Consider the following 16,917-nt stretch of genomic DNA (forward strand, 5'->3'; position numbering starts at 1 on the left):
CAGGAAATGTGTGGTGCTGCACGAGGAGGAGAGTCAGTCGCTACATACGGTAATAATAATACTGCCATTATTTTGTCAATCATGATGCATGTAATTTTCTTCAACAAAGAAACATTGGTCTGAAATGTGATTGATAAATGTAGCTAACACAAACACCCGGCGACAGCAGCTAGCTCTACAAACCTAACCAACGCCTGTTTCAAGTGTTGGTGGGCAGGTGAGCAAATACTGAAGAACAGAGGGTTCCTTCAGCTTCAAATGGAACTGAATCCAGACTGTGGAGTGTGTGGGCTCCACGGCTGCCTTACAATGTGGGGAAATATCTACAGGCGCAGGTATCAGGGTTACATTTGCATAAGTAGTACATTAGCAGTCGAGTGTTGTATCTCCACAACTATCTGACATAATTAGATCTGACTGTTGCGCCTCACAGTGAAACAACATTGCCACTATCCAGACGAACACTTAGTGTGGAAATAACATGCACTTTAACACACAAACAGCGGGGCCTACGGGCACTCGTTCCTCCACCCACCAACTAACTACACTTCAAATGACGTCGATGTGCGGGCAGCACATGAGCCTGATCAGTAGCACAGGTCACAGCAGAGATTATAGTCTGTTAGGAAATGGGTTGGCACGGCTAATCACAGCAGCAGAGCAGGATGGATCAGTCATATTAAAAACAAATGCTATATACAGTATATGTATGACACTGTTTTGGTCTGTCCCTGACCTGCTCTGCTCCTCGTACTGCCCTTCATTTTCTGCTTGGAGCGAGAAACCTGAGGTGTGTATGTTAGTGTATGTATATGCATACTGTGCGTGTGTGGACACTGAAGTCTTGTTTGTGCATTCCTGTGTGTTTGTGAGTGCTCGCAAGTGTGAAATTGTGTGCATGTGTGGATGTGAAGTATGGTCCATTGTGAAGTGTGTGTGGTTTGTGTACTGATGTGCAGTGGTGGCTGTATCTATGTGTTGCCGCATTTGTTTCCAGTGGAAAACAGAATAGCAAAATGTTTCCCACAGCTCAGAGTTGCCTGAGGTCAAGTGGAAAGTGCGAGCTTCCAAGGAAATGTAATTCTACAATGGAAGAGAAAGCAATATTCCTCAAGATGGAAGCAATATTTTCAGGAAGAAGAGAAAACAGGAGAGAAAAGGAGGAAAGGTGAAAAGAGGATAAGAAAGGAGAGAGGAGAGGAGGTGAAACACTTTGTATGCTGATGCTTATTTCAGTCACATCCAGCCATGTCACTTCAGTTATTTTTTTTCTTGGTGGTTAATTCTGTTCTTTTCAAGTCCTGCTCTACCGTGGTTCCCTGTAATTAGCTGCTCCTGCTCTATTGTATCTCACATGTGTCTCATTGTCTTCCTGCTCCTTTATATGCATTCCGTATATTCCGTGTCCTCCCAGTCACTGCTGGCAGCCTGTTTTCACCCACTAAGACAGATCAACCCAACATTCTTTTCTTAAATGTCCACTGGCTTTGCCAAAACCTGGACTGCCAAAAACCTCAGAAATAGCTCTTCTTCATTGGGCTTGTTACTGGAAGGTCCTAGGTTTGAATCCCATCCTGACCGTCTCTGCTGTACAATGAGAGAAAAATATTTTTCTCTTTTTAAGCCTACTGGAGCCTAGTTTAATAATCTTCACTGTTGGCCAGAAAGATGCCCAGCCTGCTGTTTGTTGTGCTGTGTGATTTGTCAGTGCAGAATTTCTCCACCCCCTCTCCTCTAATGATGAAGACGGAAGAGGGGGACACCATGTCACGGCGAGAGAACATACAAAATAAATGTGTTTTTCAATGTGTATGAATGAACACACACACACTCTACTGCTCTTTGTGTGTACTTAGTGATGCGAACGCACATACATGATCACAGAATGGCCTTTAATGGAGAGTAATGATGGGAGTACTTTCAGGTGGGTGTGCACTCTCCCTAATGCCTTGCTTTTTTTTCTGAGACTGAGTAAAACTGAGCCAAGAGAGACGTGGGCACAGGAACCACCGCTTCCTGTTTTGACAAAGCCCCGTATGTTTCCAACATTTCAACGGACCCTCTCTCTTAAGTTGCCCTCATGCTGCCGCAGCCCTGGAAGTCAGAATAAGAATCATTTTGACATATCACCTACAGTCACATTAATGACAAAAGCCGAGGCGCTGTCTGCCAGGCCCCGATTCTGTTAGGGGCCATCTTTTTCACTGGGGTGTGAAATTATTTTAGCTCCCTGCTCATTATAGGATTTTAAAATGCATTATAGTTAGGGCTTTTATGGTGCGCTGCAGCATTAATTCAATTTGCCCCATTCACGCTTTCTTATTATCACGCTCAGGACGAGCTACAGTGGGAGGAAGCTGCAGAGCAGTGCTCTCTGGCCTTATCTCTGAAGGATATAAACTACACTACCCAGCTCAATCAGAGCCAGCACGGCACCGCTCCATCCATTCATCCACTTCTCACACTCTTTTCCTCCAGATGCTGCTTCCTGTGGTGACCTCCATCTCTCTTTCAATCCTACATCCTTCTCTCCATTTCCTCCTGACTTGGTGATTGATGAGGGTTGTCCTCAGAGCCCTCTCAATATATTTCCATAGAAAGTCCAATACAGACAAATAAACACAGACATACAGCTCATGCACAGTCAGAACCACCTACAGACATGTACACTAACTACACACACACACACACACACACACGGCAAGACCATGGCCAGGCAGAAGAGGCAGAGGGAGCTGTACAGGTTTAATGGGAAAACAAGCCACAGTGTATGGTGGAGACAGCAATAATCCATCACAGAAACCAGGACCTCAGTGTGTGTTTGTTTAACACACCAGAAATGAAGGCATTCTGGGAAAACCCTATCATTGTCTGTTATTTTGCAGGGGCACAGTAATGAGTTCAACACTCAACATATGAGTGCAGCAGATCTGTATGGAGCAGCGGTGCTGCCAGGTTTATCAGAACCATCCTATGTAAAGGCTGCACATTCAAACACCACTCCACACAGTGTGTTTATTTGCAGAGGAAACCAGAGGTGCAGAGGTACCACATGACATGCCAGTCATATGCATTAAAATGTAACTCAGCATGAGACTCTGGTCTGGCTTAGCGGTAATGGAAAAGAGGAAGACAGCATGAGGATAAAGCCTCATTTAGATCTAATCCAGTGGGCAGTCTGTCCTGTGTGGCCCATCATCTCCCATCATTAGCAGCAGGCCAGCAAGATTAAACAAGATCAATGTTTATCACCCACACTGTGTGCTGGAGAAATCAAGTGTTAAACTGCCCTACCTCATCATCATTTTTAACAACATCTGCTGTGAGAGCGATAAGAACGACAGAAACGTATAATTAACATATTTGCTGAGGTGCAATATTAATCAACTTCAAATAATAATGATTTTCAGGTAGGATGACCAGGTGTTTATTTTCTATACGTTGTTGTGAGCGCTCCTGCTCCATAACTATGGTGTGGTGTGTTATTGTCATTCAATCTAAGATGAGCTTGCTCACAATCCTCAATGTTTTGACAAGCTGATGGACTCATTAACTTCGGAGTATTTAAGCACTCCTGACACTAAACCAACACTTCGGCCCAGACTCTCAATTTCAGAGCTTGACACACAGACGGACCCATTTCTCAATGAGAGATATCCATCAAACCCAAGCTAATGCATATCCACACAATAAATAAGTGAAATGACTCAATCACACAGCAGCTGGACCGTCAGGTCAGAAAGGCCAGCGGTAATTATGAGGCAATACGATGTAACAAATGACATGCAAAAGTGAAGCCGGAGAGCAGATATACAGTCCATCTTCAAAAGAGAAGAAATGTCACCCTTCCTTCGTTTTAATGGCATTCTCACAGTACGGTCGTTGACTGAGGCAGCAATTTCCTGGGTGTCCTCACTCCCAGGTCCTAATCTTTAATGTTTCAGAGCTGTGTGTCTGCAGCTGGACTACACGGCAGCATCTCTATCCCTTCCTTCTTAGTGCATCATGAGACTGAGAGACCATATGGTTGTGGTGATGGTGATTAGTCCACAGTATTAAGTCCCACACTGTCAACGCACAGAGGAGGAGACAAAGAACAAGCAGCACATTTTTATGGGCTCTACTGAGAACGGAAACAGCAGCAGCTGAAGAACACCAGGACAAGTCCGACATAATCGCCACCGTAACCCGTGCTCTCTCTGCTAGATGTTCATCATCCCAGAGAGACGCGGCATTGTCTCTGCATCACAGTCACCTGCTATTGTAATCAGCCGTTCAGACGCCGCTTCTGTCTCTTGAAACCGATTTCACAGCTGAACGTGAGATGGACATCGTCTGCAGCACAGACACATTTTCAAGCCTGAGTAGCCTTCACATGTGTTAGACACCAGTCAAAGGACATATTCAGTTACAGTCACTCAGCTGATAGTCTTCCACCTCGTGTTGCTCTGCAGTCATCATCATTAAACAGAGGGTTTTTTTCTGAGAATTGGTGCCAACCCACATTTATTGCATTTTTGTGGAGTCTCCAGAGTAAAGTTCATGGGCACGTCAAAACATCTCAGTGGGCGACTTAGCCAGACTTGTGATCTTTGGTTTCACTTTAAAGCCCGTTCTTAATGGTAGTTTATCCAGCAAAGCTTCAAAACTTGTCTGCATCTCGTGTGTTTATCAGTGACTATTTTGGTGGAGCCGCAACCACTGTTCTGCTCCGTTAATTGGACCTTTGGGTCTAAAAGGTTGAGCAAATCAAGACCAAATGGATAAATCAGCAGAGGCTCTAAATTCCCAGGACATATTCACCCCCCTGTCTATTTAGGAGAACTTTTTTGAAAAGGCAGCTTCATTAGAGCGTTTTAGGACAGTTCAATCAGCCCTTCCACTCGATCTCACCAAGACCTCTCTGCCACCTGCAACATATCAGCATAGTCTGTGTCCAGTCTATTCAACAACATATAAATTGTTGTTCAGAGTGATGCCTTGTGACCAGGAGCAGAAAAGCTTCTGGTTAATCAATAACACAAAATCAATTGGGCTCCGTCTGGGGAAACGTCACAGAGAGCCAATCCAGCACGCAAAGGTGGAGTCAAGAAAAAAAAGTTTGAATAGATGAAATAAATGTCAGCTGCGAAGAGGTTCAGACGGGGAACTGGTAAATTGTTAATGTATGCATGACAGCAGAAAAGCAAATCATTTTAAAGAATTAAAAAAAAAATTAAACTTTATCACCTCAAATCTGATGTCAGCACCACATGGACTGAATTTAATAAAAGTCGAACCTTTTGCATCGGTGATAAGCTTCTGGTACATTGTGCAAGTCGTACTCATTTATCACACAGGTAGACACTAAGCTGCACAGAGGCATTCTGGGGATTTGTGCAGTTGGAGGTCAGCAAGACATTTACCTGACAGCCGCTGCCTCCATGCAATGTGTGGAGTTGACAACGTCTGTGGTAATGGGCATCAATAATGCAGACCCTTGGCCAGATAAGAACTCCGTGACACCGGGCCTGTCCCCACAGCACTGCAGCCTGTGCAGCAATAAAACTCAACCCAATGGCAGTCCTCACACCACAACCTCAACAAAGTGAGACTGTGTACTGGGAAGTGCTGTGGCAGTGATGACATGAATTACTTACAAAGCCAGAATACTAAGCCGTGTTCAGGTGTTAACGTCTGAAAGATCCAATTACAACAAAATAGAAGTTCACACCTAAAGGTCTAATTCCTGGAGCAAAGTAAATCCACAGATGAATCTTCACTGCAGGAAGGCAGTGCTGAACACCTCAGTATTATTGGTAGAATATTGGTTATCATCAATTCATATATTCAGCTCTTTTCACTTTAACACTGTTGTGGACCTTTAATGAAGCCAACACATGAACGTCTACGTTACTGAAGCTGTTCATGGAAGCGTGAAGTCAACACAGCCATCAGATGTTTAAACCAGAGTCAATGCCGGGCTCTAATTAGATTCTACAGCCATCTTACTGTTATCTAGTATTCCTATTACGTCTACAACGTAACACAAACCACATTTCCAGATATTTTCTTACATTTTTTTAATTAAAGAAATGAAATCTTTAATTTTTGTAACTCATATTCACACATATTCAATTCAGGCACCTCCACACACAAAACAAACATGTTTGTTTTGTGTGTGGAGGTGCAGAAAAACAGGCAGGACCCAAATGCAGCACTCAGGAGACACAGAGCAGGTGCAGAAGTTTAACAAGGTCCAAACTTAAATAAATCCAACAGAGCTGAGTCCTCACTCAGGCCAGGGAGAAACAGAAACCAGGTGAGTACAAGGACGAACATGAGGAGCAGTGTGGAGACAGACCTGGAGGCCGTATAGCCAGTGACGAGGAAACACTCCACGAGCCAACAAAGACAGGGTGAGGGAGAGAGGCACCAGGTGAGACGAGTGAGGCTGATTAACAGAGACTCACAGCACACAGGTGAGGGTGAGGCAGAAGGGAGGAGTGGCAGACAAACATGACCTGTTCTGAATTGATGCCTCTGACACTTACACACAGAACGAGACCTGATACTGTGCTGTCGAAATATCACCTGGAAAATGATGCTATTTCAGCATATATCTCCCTAAAATTGTACAAGTTTCCTCGTGGAAACATCGACTTACGAGTGTTCATCCGAGCTCCATTTTTCCACTTGACACTGTCGCCCTGTTTCATAACAATAATATAAACTGTTTTCTTAATTATTATTATTTTATATTATCAATATATTTGTTGATATTTATGTTTTTGATGTTTAGAGATTTTAATTAAATTAATTAATAGTATATTTTTGGGGGGCTGGAACAACTTTATTGGTTTTAAGTTATTTCTAATGCAATCGAGGTACGAGCGGAGCGACACAACAGTGCTGTTGTGGAACGGATTAGACCAGTATCTTGAAGCTCCACTGTACTCAGATTCCCCTAGTGGTAAAACATCCCACTGTCACTACAAATGCTGCATTTTGCATCTTTTGTTGATTTTGTTGACAATGGGTCGTCTTTGAATTCCTTAGTGCATTTGGAACCATTTTTCTGCTGAAACAAGTTAAAACATTGAGGTAACTCATTACAGAAAAGTCTGTTGTGCTTTAGTCTGTCCCAGATGAGACATGGCTCAGAAAATGTTGTAACATTTCTGTACAGGACTAGTGTGAGATGTAGAAAGTTAACATTTCTACTGTTTTAATGCATTATTGTTAAAGCTGAACTTTTTGGTGGGGGCTCCTTTTATATACTTCCCTGGTAGCTACTCTGTTAGCAGCTAACCTGCTGATTCAGGACCTTCTCATTATTAACTATCCATTCAATATGTATCTCTTAATTGACAAAGTAGTTCCTCCACATTGCTGCACAGCAACGGGACAGCTACAAAACAAAACCTTTGTGTGGCAGCGGCAACAATGACTCTTGTCAGTCATTGTTGCCAACAATTCTTATGGTGCCACAAAGTGGAGCGTGAGGTGGTGAACAAGTTTTCAAAATGTCAAACTCGAACGTGTCAACAACTTCTTTTTGCATGTTGCATTCACTGAGGGTCTGGTTTTCAGTGAATTTCTCCTGTCCTGGAGAAAATAGAGTATAGTATACAAATCCAACTGCACAGTGTGTAAGGCCTGAACCATGGTTAAGATGGATGGACGTTTAAAATACCCTTAGCTGCACTGAATATAAGCTGCAGTGCTGTGTTCATGATCAATTACTTTTTATTATCTGATCGCAGGGTGACTTAATCACAATTAATCATGATTATTGAGACCATGATTGTTCAAGATTTAATCATGATTAATTGATTAAACTCAACATTCCTAAATAAGACAAAAAAGGCTTTTTTATTCACATGGCTGGAACAAAAGGACACCACAACAAAATGTGTCTGCATTTAACCCTTCACCACAGTGAGCAGGGGGGCGGCTGAAGCACCCAGGGCCGTGGCAGCTTGTAGACTCGAACCTGAAACCTTCCAGACCTAAGGCTGCTTCCTTAAACACCAAGCCACTACTGCCTCTTATCAACATGGATTAAGAATGTTAAGAAATGTATGCAACAATATAACTTGAATATGACAAGTTAACATTTTACCTCTTACATACCAAAAAAAATCAAATTAAACTGAGCACTGATATCAGATATATATTCAACTGGTACTACCACTTCAACTGAGATATTCATCACAGTGAGAGAATATTCCAGATTGTGTTAAATAACAATATCTCGTCCTATCTTTGGGACTTTTGTTTTCTCCCCTGAAAGGGCATGTCACACTTTTCCTGCCACCTCCCCTCTGTTTCGCAACAGTCCTCCCAACAAATATTAGTGCAGGCTGACCTTTTTACACAGCTGTACTGTAATATATTTCCTCTCACCCAGTGCCCTGTAGCCATCCTTTCTGCACTACCTGCAGACCTCATTCCCATCCTGCCACCTCAATATATTGTTGCTTTCCTCCAAACACCTGACAATTATATTTCATCAAGCTGCCCAATCATGGACGGTGATTGGTCAGGAACTCCCTGACACTGATAGGCCTTTGACACAAATGCAGCATGGAGCGCGTGTCTTCTCATCCATTCTCTCTTTTTCATTCCCCCATGTTCTCACCCTTTAGTTGCTTAACTCCCTTCATTTCACATCTGTGCTCTTTGACCGTGCCTTTAGCGTAACAGCTCGTTCTGACCTCTCCTCGCCCCTGAAGTTAGCTTCTTATATGCACTTCAAAAATGTCCTACAGATACAAGAAAGTCTGCGTCGTTCATTTCCCTGTTTTTCTTTTCCATCTCATCTTTAGAAATCTGTAGCACGCGAATGGCATCAGATAGGTGGCAGCTTTTCAGGGAGGAAGCGGCTGCGGCTGCGGCTGCAGCGGCGTCGCATAGACACATCTGTTTGATATTTGAGAGACCACAGAGCAGAAATCAAATGCTGCAGGCACATTACAGCTTCTCAGCGTGTCATCAGAAGTGACAAATCTTGGGATGCCTGGGTACTGAGAGGACAATCACAACATTTAACACAGGCACAGAGTGATACACAAACAAATTTACATAACCCGCAAGAAACCACACCAACGTTTACAATCACAGAAAAAAGAAAAAACCAATAATGGCCATGGGTATTTTTACTACTCCGAGAAAAGGCAGACAGTATTTTTTTTCTGTTTAAACAAACAACCCCTACGGTCACAAATTACAAACAAAATTAATATTGCTTCTCTTGCAATCCCTTTCACATTATGAGAGCAGTATGCAAATACAGTTGTGGGTGAACAGGAAAAAAGGAAATTGGATTAAAGGCAGCGTGAGGTGTGATGTTGGCCAAGAGAAAGATCTGAAGGAAGAAGAAGGAAAAAGGTTTCACAGACAGGTCCGTTTGAGGAGAGGTGATAACCACCAGTGTAATATGACCTGCCAGCCCACCAGCGGTACCTGCGTGGACAGGGACACACTCACAAAACTCACAAAAAGCAAAAGACTCGTGTTAACTTGTCAAATGCCATTAGCACTTGTTCATTCAGGTGCAAAAAAATTCTTCTTATAGGGCAACCAAAAGTTAAAAAAAAAAAAAATCCCAGCAATACAAATCTGAACTGACAATCTCTGCGGGCCAGCATAAATCCTACAGCTATGGAGCTGTAGCAGTGGTCTCTCTCTCCCTCTCCTCAAAACAACACCACATAACTGTTTGAGTCATGAGTCATGGCCTACTTCCATTGCTTTATCCTTTTTCTTACACTGCTGGTTTGATACACCGAGGCTATGTCAGAAAAAAAAAAATCACTTCATTGTTTTCTCTGGGGATTTTTGGTGCACTGAATATAGTTTAGAAGGCAAATATTTCTTCAGCATTAGCAGGGGATCCAGTCGGGGAGGAAGGAGGTATACTTTTTTATGGCGCCATGAGCGAGAACAGACTCCTTAGACAAACAAGGTGATTCGAGTGTGTGTACTAAATCTGATGCATCAGAGTGGGAGGCACGGTGTCAGAGCTTGACAGGGATTTTGAAGTCCTGTTCTGTGTACATCCAGTGCAACCTAATTAGATCCCAGCTTACCCCCTCCGCCCCCCTTTTATTAACTGAAAAGTACAGCTATCTAAAAATAAGGTTCCATACTATACATACGCTCGGTGCACCCGAGTTTCATAACCTAATTTTCTTGTCAAGTTCAAGACAATTTTGACTAAAGTATAATTAAAAGAAAAGAAATTAAGCAAAACTGCTCGCATGCCTTTCCAACCGAGAAAGCCGTTCCCAACCTTGGGGGTGTAATTAAACAGTAAGTGTTGTGATGAATCACAACACTGTGATGGTTATATAAGAATATCACCCCAGGATTTACCAAAAATATAGAATAAGCAGAAACCAGATAACAATGGGCCGTTCTCACCGAGCAGTCGAGTGTGATACAACGTTGGATTGATCCGCTGATATTGATTATGATCACAAACGGAAGCTCAAAATCTGCACTTTGGTCATTTCCTTCAGAGAAATACAGACAGATCTGTGTTTTCACAGACAAACCTAATTCTATTACTTGAATTCTAAGCAGGTTTACTGTAATTAATAAGTGCAGTTAATGTAGTTTGAAGGTAGATGGTTCTCCAGCAATAGATCAACCATCCATTTGGAGAGAGAAAAAAGTACATGTTTTACAGCACAATGAATGTTTGAATAGAGGAAAGGTAAGACTAGGATACAAAAAAAAATGAAATCCAAAACATTATTCTCTGAATTTGTTTTATTACTAGTTATTTTATTTTTTATTTTTATTTTTTATTTAATTGGAGTTAAGTCAAGATGAAGAAAAACGATGGTAAAGAAGCAAACGGCGCAACAAGCTGTGGCTCATGACTTTGTGAAGAAAACATGTGTGTCCATTTAGAAACACTGACTGTTCCAAATGATGGAATAATTATTCTGGCTAAATGTCAACTCACAGTGTCTCAAAGTTAATGCAATTAACTTGACAATTGTAAAAAAAAAGCTAGCTTTCTCCTGCCTATTTCTGAAGGTGGCTTCTTCTTAACCTCCTGGGAAGAAATTACATCAATGACTGAGAAACTTCACAGATTAATTGCATTTTCAAGCTTCACATTAACCAACAGTGGCACTGCTGTTCTGTTCTAAAAGCAAAATACTTTACTGCCTCACACTTCACTGGCCAGGTTAATGATATATATTGTTCTCTCAAGTCCATACAGAAACCTGCAGGTCATATCTGAGGGCTGTGGGGCTGAAGGCTCTGTGGAAGTACTTTCAGGAAAGTCTGAACCTCCCAGTGAGAACAACACAGGACTGCTGTTTTTAACTCTACCTTAATGGTTGCATGCCAAAACAATTTATTGGAGAAATCAAGTGTCAAGCTCAACTTTTTAATCTCCATTTGAACAACGCACAGAGCAGCTCTAATCATAACACTCTGCCCACAGCAAACCTATTTACATATGAAAAGCTTTGCACCAGTGTGATTAGCATTTTATGCCCACATTACCAGCTAATGAACACATTCACCACACATTTAGTAAATCTGGGCTCACCAGTATTAAGCACTTGTGTGTCTTTCACACCACTGAAATGTAATGAAAAGTCTGTGTTCTTGTAACGATCCGTAAGAGCCAACGTCAGGGTTAGTCATAAAGAAAACCAGACACTAACACATTTACAGGATAAGAAGGAATGACTACCTACATGTAGTCAAAATGTTATCACTGACAGTAGCAAGAGTCACTGTAACACAAATAATATTTGTGTCGAGGGAGAAAGGTTTAGAAGCTGGACTTTACTCTGTACTGGAGCTAAGAGCAGTGTTATAATAAAGGTCATAATAAGTAAACCTTTGCTGCTCTCTCTAATGAAAACTGTCTTTATGCCTTTCCTTATCATTTTTGGCACTGGATTGTCCAGGAGCAGGCCCATCATTTTATTGTATTTCCTATATGTAGCATTAGTATTGAAAATCATTAGGTTTTTATTTTCTTACTGCTGATTTTAGTATTCTTTCAACTGCTGCTCACCTGTTGCCTGACAGTGTTATCTGTTTGGCATTCAGCGGGCGACCGTCAGCAGCACCATGGAGAGCTCTCTACTACTTAGAGTACACTGTGGTCAAAATAAGCAGAGACTACTCAACTCTAGGGGCCTTATTAAAATGGTTGTTATTCAACCCGGGGTCAATTTTCATACGACTGCCCAGGCTATACATGAATATAAACAAACATGCACAAGAATAATTTGATGCATATAAATACGGATCACTCCACCTGGCACTCACACTAATGCACTGGTGGGAATGGTTTCTTTATCTCTGACACAGAGCGAGGGAAAATTGGCAGATTTACGCAGGCGAAAATACAAGAGCAGGAGGCAAATTTACATGAGAGATTAGGTTAAACCTTCAGTGATGAAAAGTCTTATTGGGAATGAGGCAAGCAGAAGAAAGGCCCCGCTCTCCCAGAGTCCTGTCAGGAGTCGTCTGGTAAGCAGTAGTCAGTGATGCTACGCCTTTGATCAGAAGAGAGGAGTAGGTGAAAAAGGTAAAATGGAGGATAGCATCTGAATATCTGTCAGACTCAAGAGACTTATCTCTGTTGTGGATCTGTTGAGGGGGAGAAAGGCTGACAGAATTCTGACTTCGTTTTGCTCTCTGCGGGAAAAAAAAGAAAAGAAAACTTCCAAATGCCCTGTGCATGAATGGTGTCCAAATCAGGCATGCAATTACAATCTAGAACATGCTGTGCAATGAAACAGTGGCAGACAATCTAAATGAAAACAGTGCACGCTGATCCCACACACCACGCTGCTCAATTACAAAGAAGATCATTTGGATTTCTTGTTTTTAATGTGTTGTTTTTAAGCTTGAAATCTAAGATCTAAGAGACCAGAACAGCAACTCCGAACAACTGATTGGATTCATCTACCCTCCAACAATTTGGAGAGGATGCCTGGATGTGGCAGTGCTATTCCAAATCCCTGGGACTACAGCGTGAATGAGAGGAGGATTAGAGGAGTAATGCCAGTAGAGGATAGAGTAGAGTCACAGTGCATTGCCACTCTGCAAGGATTAGGTCTGTGAACAACTTCACAGTCGCAAACTGTGTCAATCAAGGACATCATTTAATCATTTCCAGCAGACTCTTCAGCATGTTTTGAAAAGCTCACGTGCTTTTGGTTCTGAAAAGCACTTTTCAGTCTTAAATGAATCATCATCTGCAGTCATCCTGCAGAATTATCTCTGTTGTTGGTATACAGTATAAGACCCACCTGTGGCGTTGTGACAGGTCATGTGGATGTGAGTGATGGGCGTGACATGCTGGGTGAGGTCTACAGATGGCGCTACACTTTTACCATCTGCACCTATTGGGCAACATTCCATTAAAATGTGTTTTGACCACAATGCGATTGACTCCCGGGTCAGGAGGCCGGGACGTGACCCGACATTACCACAAGAGCAAATTGCAATAAACCACTGAATATTTGTACAAACCTCGTTTGTCCTGAATCTTAACAGTGAGCTCCACGTCTGCTTCCGTCTCCCTGTCCAGCCTCCTGGTTATCGTCACATCTCCACTGTCGCGCCCCACGGCGACAGGAGAGCTTTGTGACTCGGGATAAATCAACTCATAGGCTGCCGACTGAAACCTGCTTGGACCCAGGTTCATTATGACGGAGCCAACGCTGGCATCTTCAGACACATTGAAGGAAAACACTGCTTCAGGGTCAAGTAACGCCCTGGGTGTCCGCCCCGATGCCTTCTGTGATCGTGGCAATTGAGCAGAACGCGTAGTCCATCTCTGTGGAACAATAGTGATTATTACACCTTTACTCGTCAGAGCGGGCCATCCGTGGTCTCTGGCAAAAACACTGAATGAAACTTGGGAGGGGAGACCTAGGATGGAGTCAACCAGTAAAACTTCCCCGGTTTTGGGGACAACGTAAAAGCTGCCGTTGCTGGGGACAGACATGTACGCCAACTCTCCGTTCTTGCCGCTGTCTGCGTCAACAGCCTCCAGCCTGCACACAACGCTACGGAGAGCAGTGGTGTCGTCTAAAGTTATGTGAAGGCTGGCTGCACTGCGAAAAGTGGGCTCGTGGTCGTTGGTGTCCAAAACATCCACTTTCACCAGCGCAGCCTCGTAAACCGTCGACCTGGGCATGCAGGTGTGACAGCACAGAGCCACGGTCAGCAGGTATTCTGACCGAGTCTCTCTGTCTAATACCCTGGAAGTTTTCAATAATACGGTCCCCCGCATGAGGTGGGCGAAGGCGCGGAAATCTTCGCTGCCGTTCCCGTACAGTTTGAAGTGCACCCCGGAGACTGGGCACCATTTTTGCGCGTCGATGCGCCTCACTGGAATGCTCAGTCCGTTTACTTTTGACGCCACCGGTGAATTCTCAAAAACATGCCCGTGGAAAAACGGCAGCCTCTCCTGCGTTTGATATCCAACGGCCACCGATAGAAAGCAGCATAAAAAAGCAGCACCAACCATGCTGGTTGGAAGTTATCTTCCTCCAAGTTGCTCAGAAAAAAAAAAATCCTTAAAAGGGGGAAAAGAAACACTTGAGAAATCTTTCCCTCATAGTTATCCAACACACGGTTCTTCTCGGAGACCTTATCTGAACTTGAGGAATTTTCATCCTCAGAAGCGGCTCTGTCTCTGTCTCTGTCTCTGGCTCTGTCTCTGTCTCTGTCTCTGTCTCTGTCTCTGACTCTGTCTCTGACTCTGTCTCTGTCTCTGACTCTGTCTCTGTCTCTGTCTCTGACTCTGACTCTGTCTCTGTCTCTGTCTCTGTCTCTGTCTCTGGCTCTGTCGGCTCTGAGCGGCGCGGCTGCTGAAAGTGATTCGTACCCAGCTTTCAGCACCAAAGCCCCGGACAGCGCCAGGCGCGGGGGCGTGGCGGCGCGCAGGGAAGATACTCCACCGTGAGCCCCACCCTGAGAGACGGTCAGGAGGGTCTCCGTCCACGGCGTCTGTGGTCGGTGCACACACAATCAACTGGAGTTCCCCCAGCTCTGAGGCTCTGCGCTCTGCCTAAAGTAGTGTGGACGCAGAGGAATGATCTGCTCCTTCTTCACACCGTCCACGAAGTAGTGTGGACGCAGAGGAATGATCTCCTTCTTCACACCGTCCACAGAAGCTGTTCTTTTTTACCATTCGGAAAAACCATCCAGTACAGTTCCCCAGCAGTCACTGCCTGTGAGGCAGTCAGTGCTGCTGCCTAACGCATTCAGGAACAACTCCCCGGCTGCTGCAGACAGTGGGATTACTCATGCGCTGCACTCACCTCGTCCCTGTTTGTCTGACAAGCTGAACCCACGACCTTCTGATCGCAGGTCGTTGAACTCTAGGTTACAGTTCCCACTGGGTTCTGTATTTTCATGATCATATCGTCTGTACGCCTCCCTCCCTCCCATTTTCAGATGAATGTTACAAATCTGGTAATTAAAAAAGAAATAATACGTGTGTACACAGGTGTAAACATTGGATGATGTCAACATTTTAAAAAAATCACTGTGGAATCATTGTAAATGATTTCCCTATGTGGTTTTAATTGGCCAAGGATTAAATAATAAAGTTATCCTCACCCCTTTTTTCATTTTACTATTTTTGTGTTTGTTTTGTTCATTTTTTATTAAGATTATATTCTGTTGCTATGACGTTTTTGGATGAAAATATTGATCCAGCAGGTAGCAGTGATTTAATGCAATAAGTTAATGGCTGCCTCTATACCACAAATAATTGGAGAGAGGTTGTGTAGTCTTATACATCAACTATTCTTCTGGTAAATACTGGTGTTGTTTTAAGAGGTTGTGTAGTCTTATACATCAACTACTGTTGGGTCAAAAACATTTTTAACATAGTTGTTAAAGGTATACAGATAAACAAAACCTAGCTCTGCACTACATGTGTCCAGCCGTCCTCAGCCTGCTCCGCTGTCACTGATTGACTCTGCAGACTCACTTTGGATCATATTCTTCACACAGTCTTCACTGAGTGTGCATACATATGAGTTTACTGCCACAGCGCTGTGCATGCAAGACATAAAATTAACATTTTCGTCATCGTTTCTGTTTTGTTCCCTTCCCACTCTGCATGCGTGTCAAACACACTGAGCACCTTATCTGTAGGTGGCTAATACAAATTCCCACTGATCCCACTCTTCTAATTTCTCTCTCACTACTGTATGTGGAACATCAGACATGACAAACTGTTATATGGAGTGGAGTGCTCTAAATTGTCAAGAAGACAAGGAAATAATGAGCTAAAAACACAGCCGCTCACTCCGCCGACTTTGTCGTGTCAACCTTTACTTTTGATGTGCACGGATCAATATTCATAGGCACTAGGGGTATGTTTGATGATATGCAATCTGGCGCTTCGTGATGTTCCTCTTCTCATACATAGTGTAGACTTACATCTGTATTCAGCCTGGAGATCCATCAAAGCTGCTGCTGCTGAAAGATCCTTATCAATTTGAAGCTGCCATCCAACTCTACGATTTTTAACCGAATCCACCTCACGCAGTAAACTGTTCTTTTCAGGTAATAACTCTGGTAACTGGCAGTGACTCCCCAGACAATTTGAATCCCAGCCTGCAGCTGGAGCAGAAAGCTCCTATTAGTGGAACGATGTATTCTTTTACATGGCACAGGCTGTGTTACCAGAACACACCAGCCACCCCCACACTCCCTCATGTTTACACAATCTCTGACCAGAGAATGGGGGGGGGGCAAGGATTTTTAAAAATAACCCCAAGTCGACAGAATGACAGGAAGTCCATTGGAGGAAGTCGGCTTCGTGTCACGTCCCAGACGTTGTCATTAGGGTTGAAATGACAAAACCAAAGACAGATGCTGTGTGAAATATTGGAGCGGGTGCTCACATGCTCCATTCGTCTT

At 43.3% G+C, this 16,917-nt stretch overlaps 1 protein-coding gene across 1 annotated transcript in view; it reads right to left on the reverse strand.

Moving 5' to 3' along the window:
• The window catches only part of LOC103380426 (neural-cadherin-like), a 95,985-nt gene extending 81,266 nt beyond the window's left edge, over nt 1-14,719 (reverse strand). Inside the window, exon 1 of the mRNA XM_008312406.3 lies at nt 13,504-14,719. Coding sequence (XP_008310628.1) covers nt 13,504-14,506 — 1,003 coding nt within the window. The 5' untranslated portion in view covers nt 14,507-14,719. The remainder of the gene's footprint in view (nt 1-13,503) is intronic.
• Between the last annotated feature and the right edge of the window lie 2,198 nt (nt 14,720-16,917).

The sequence above is a fragment of the Cynoglossus semilaevis genome, chromosome 6 (assembly GCF_000523025.1).
Source record: "Cynoglossus semilaevis isolate Cse_v1.0 chromosome 6, Cse_v1.0, whole genome shotgun sequence".
Lineage (NCBI taxonomy): Eukaryota > Metazoa > Chordata > Actinopteri > Pleuronectiformes > Cynoglossidae > Cynoglossus > Cynoglossus semilaevis.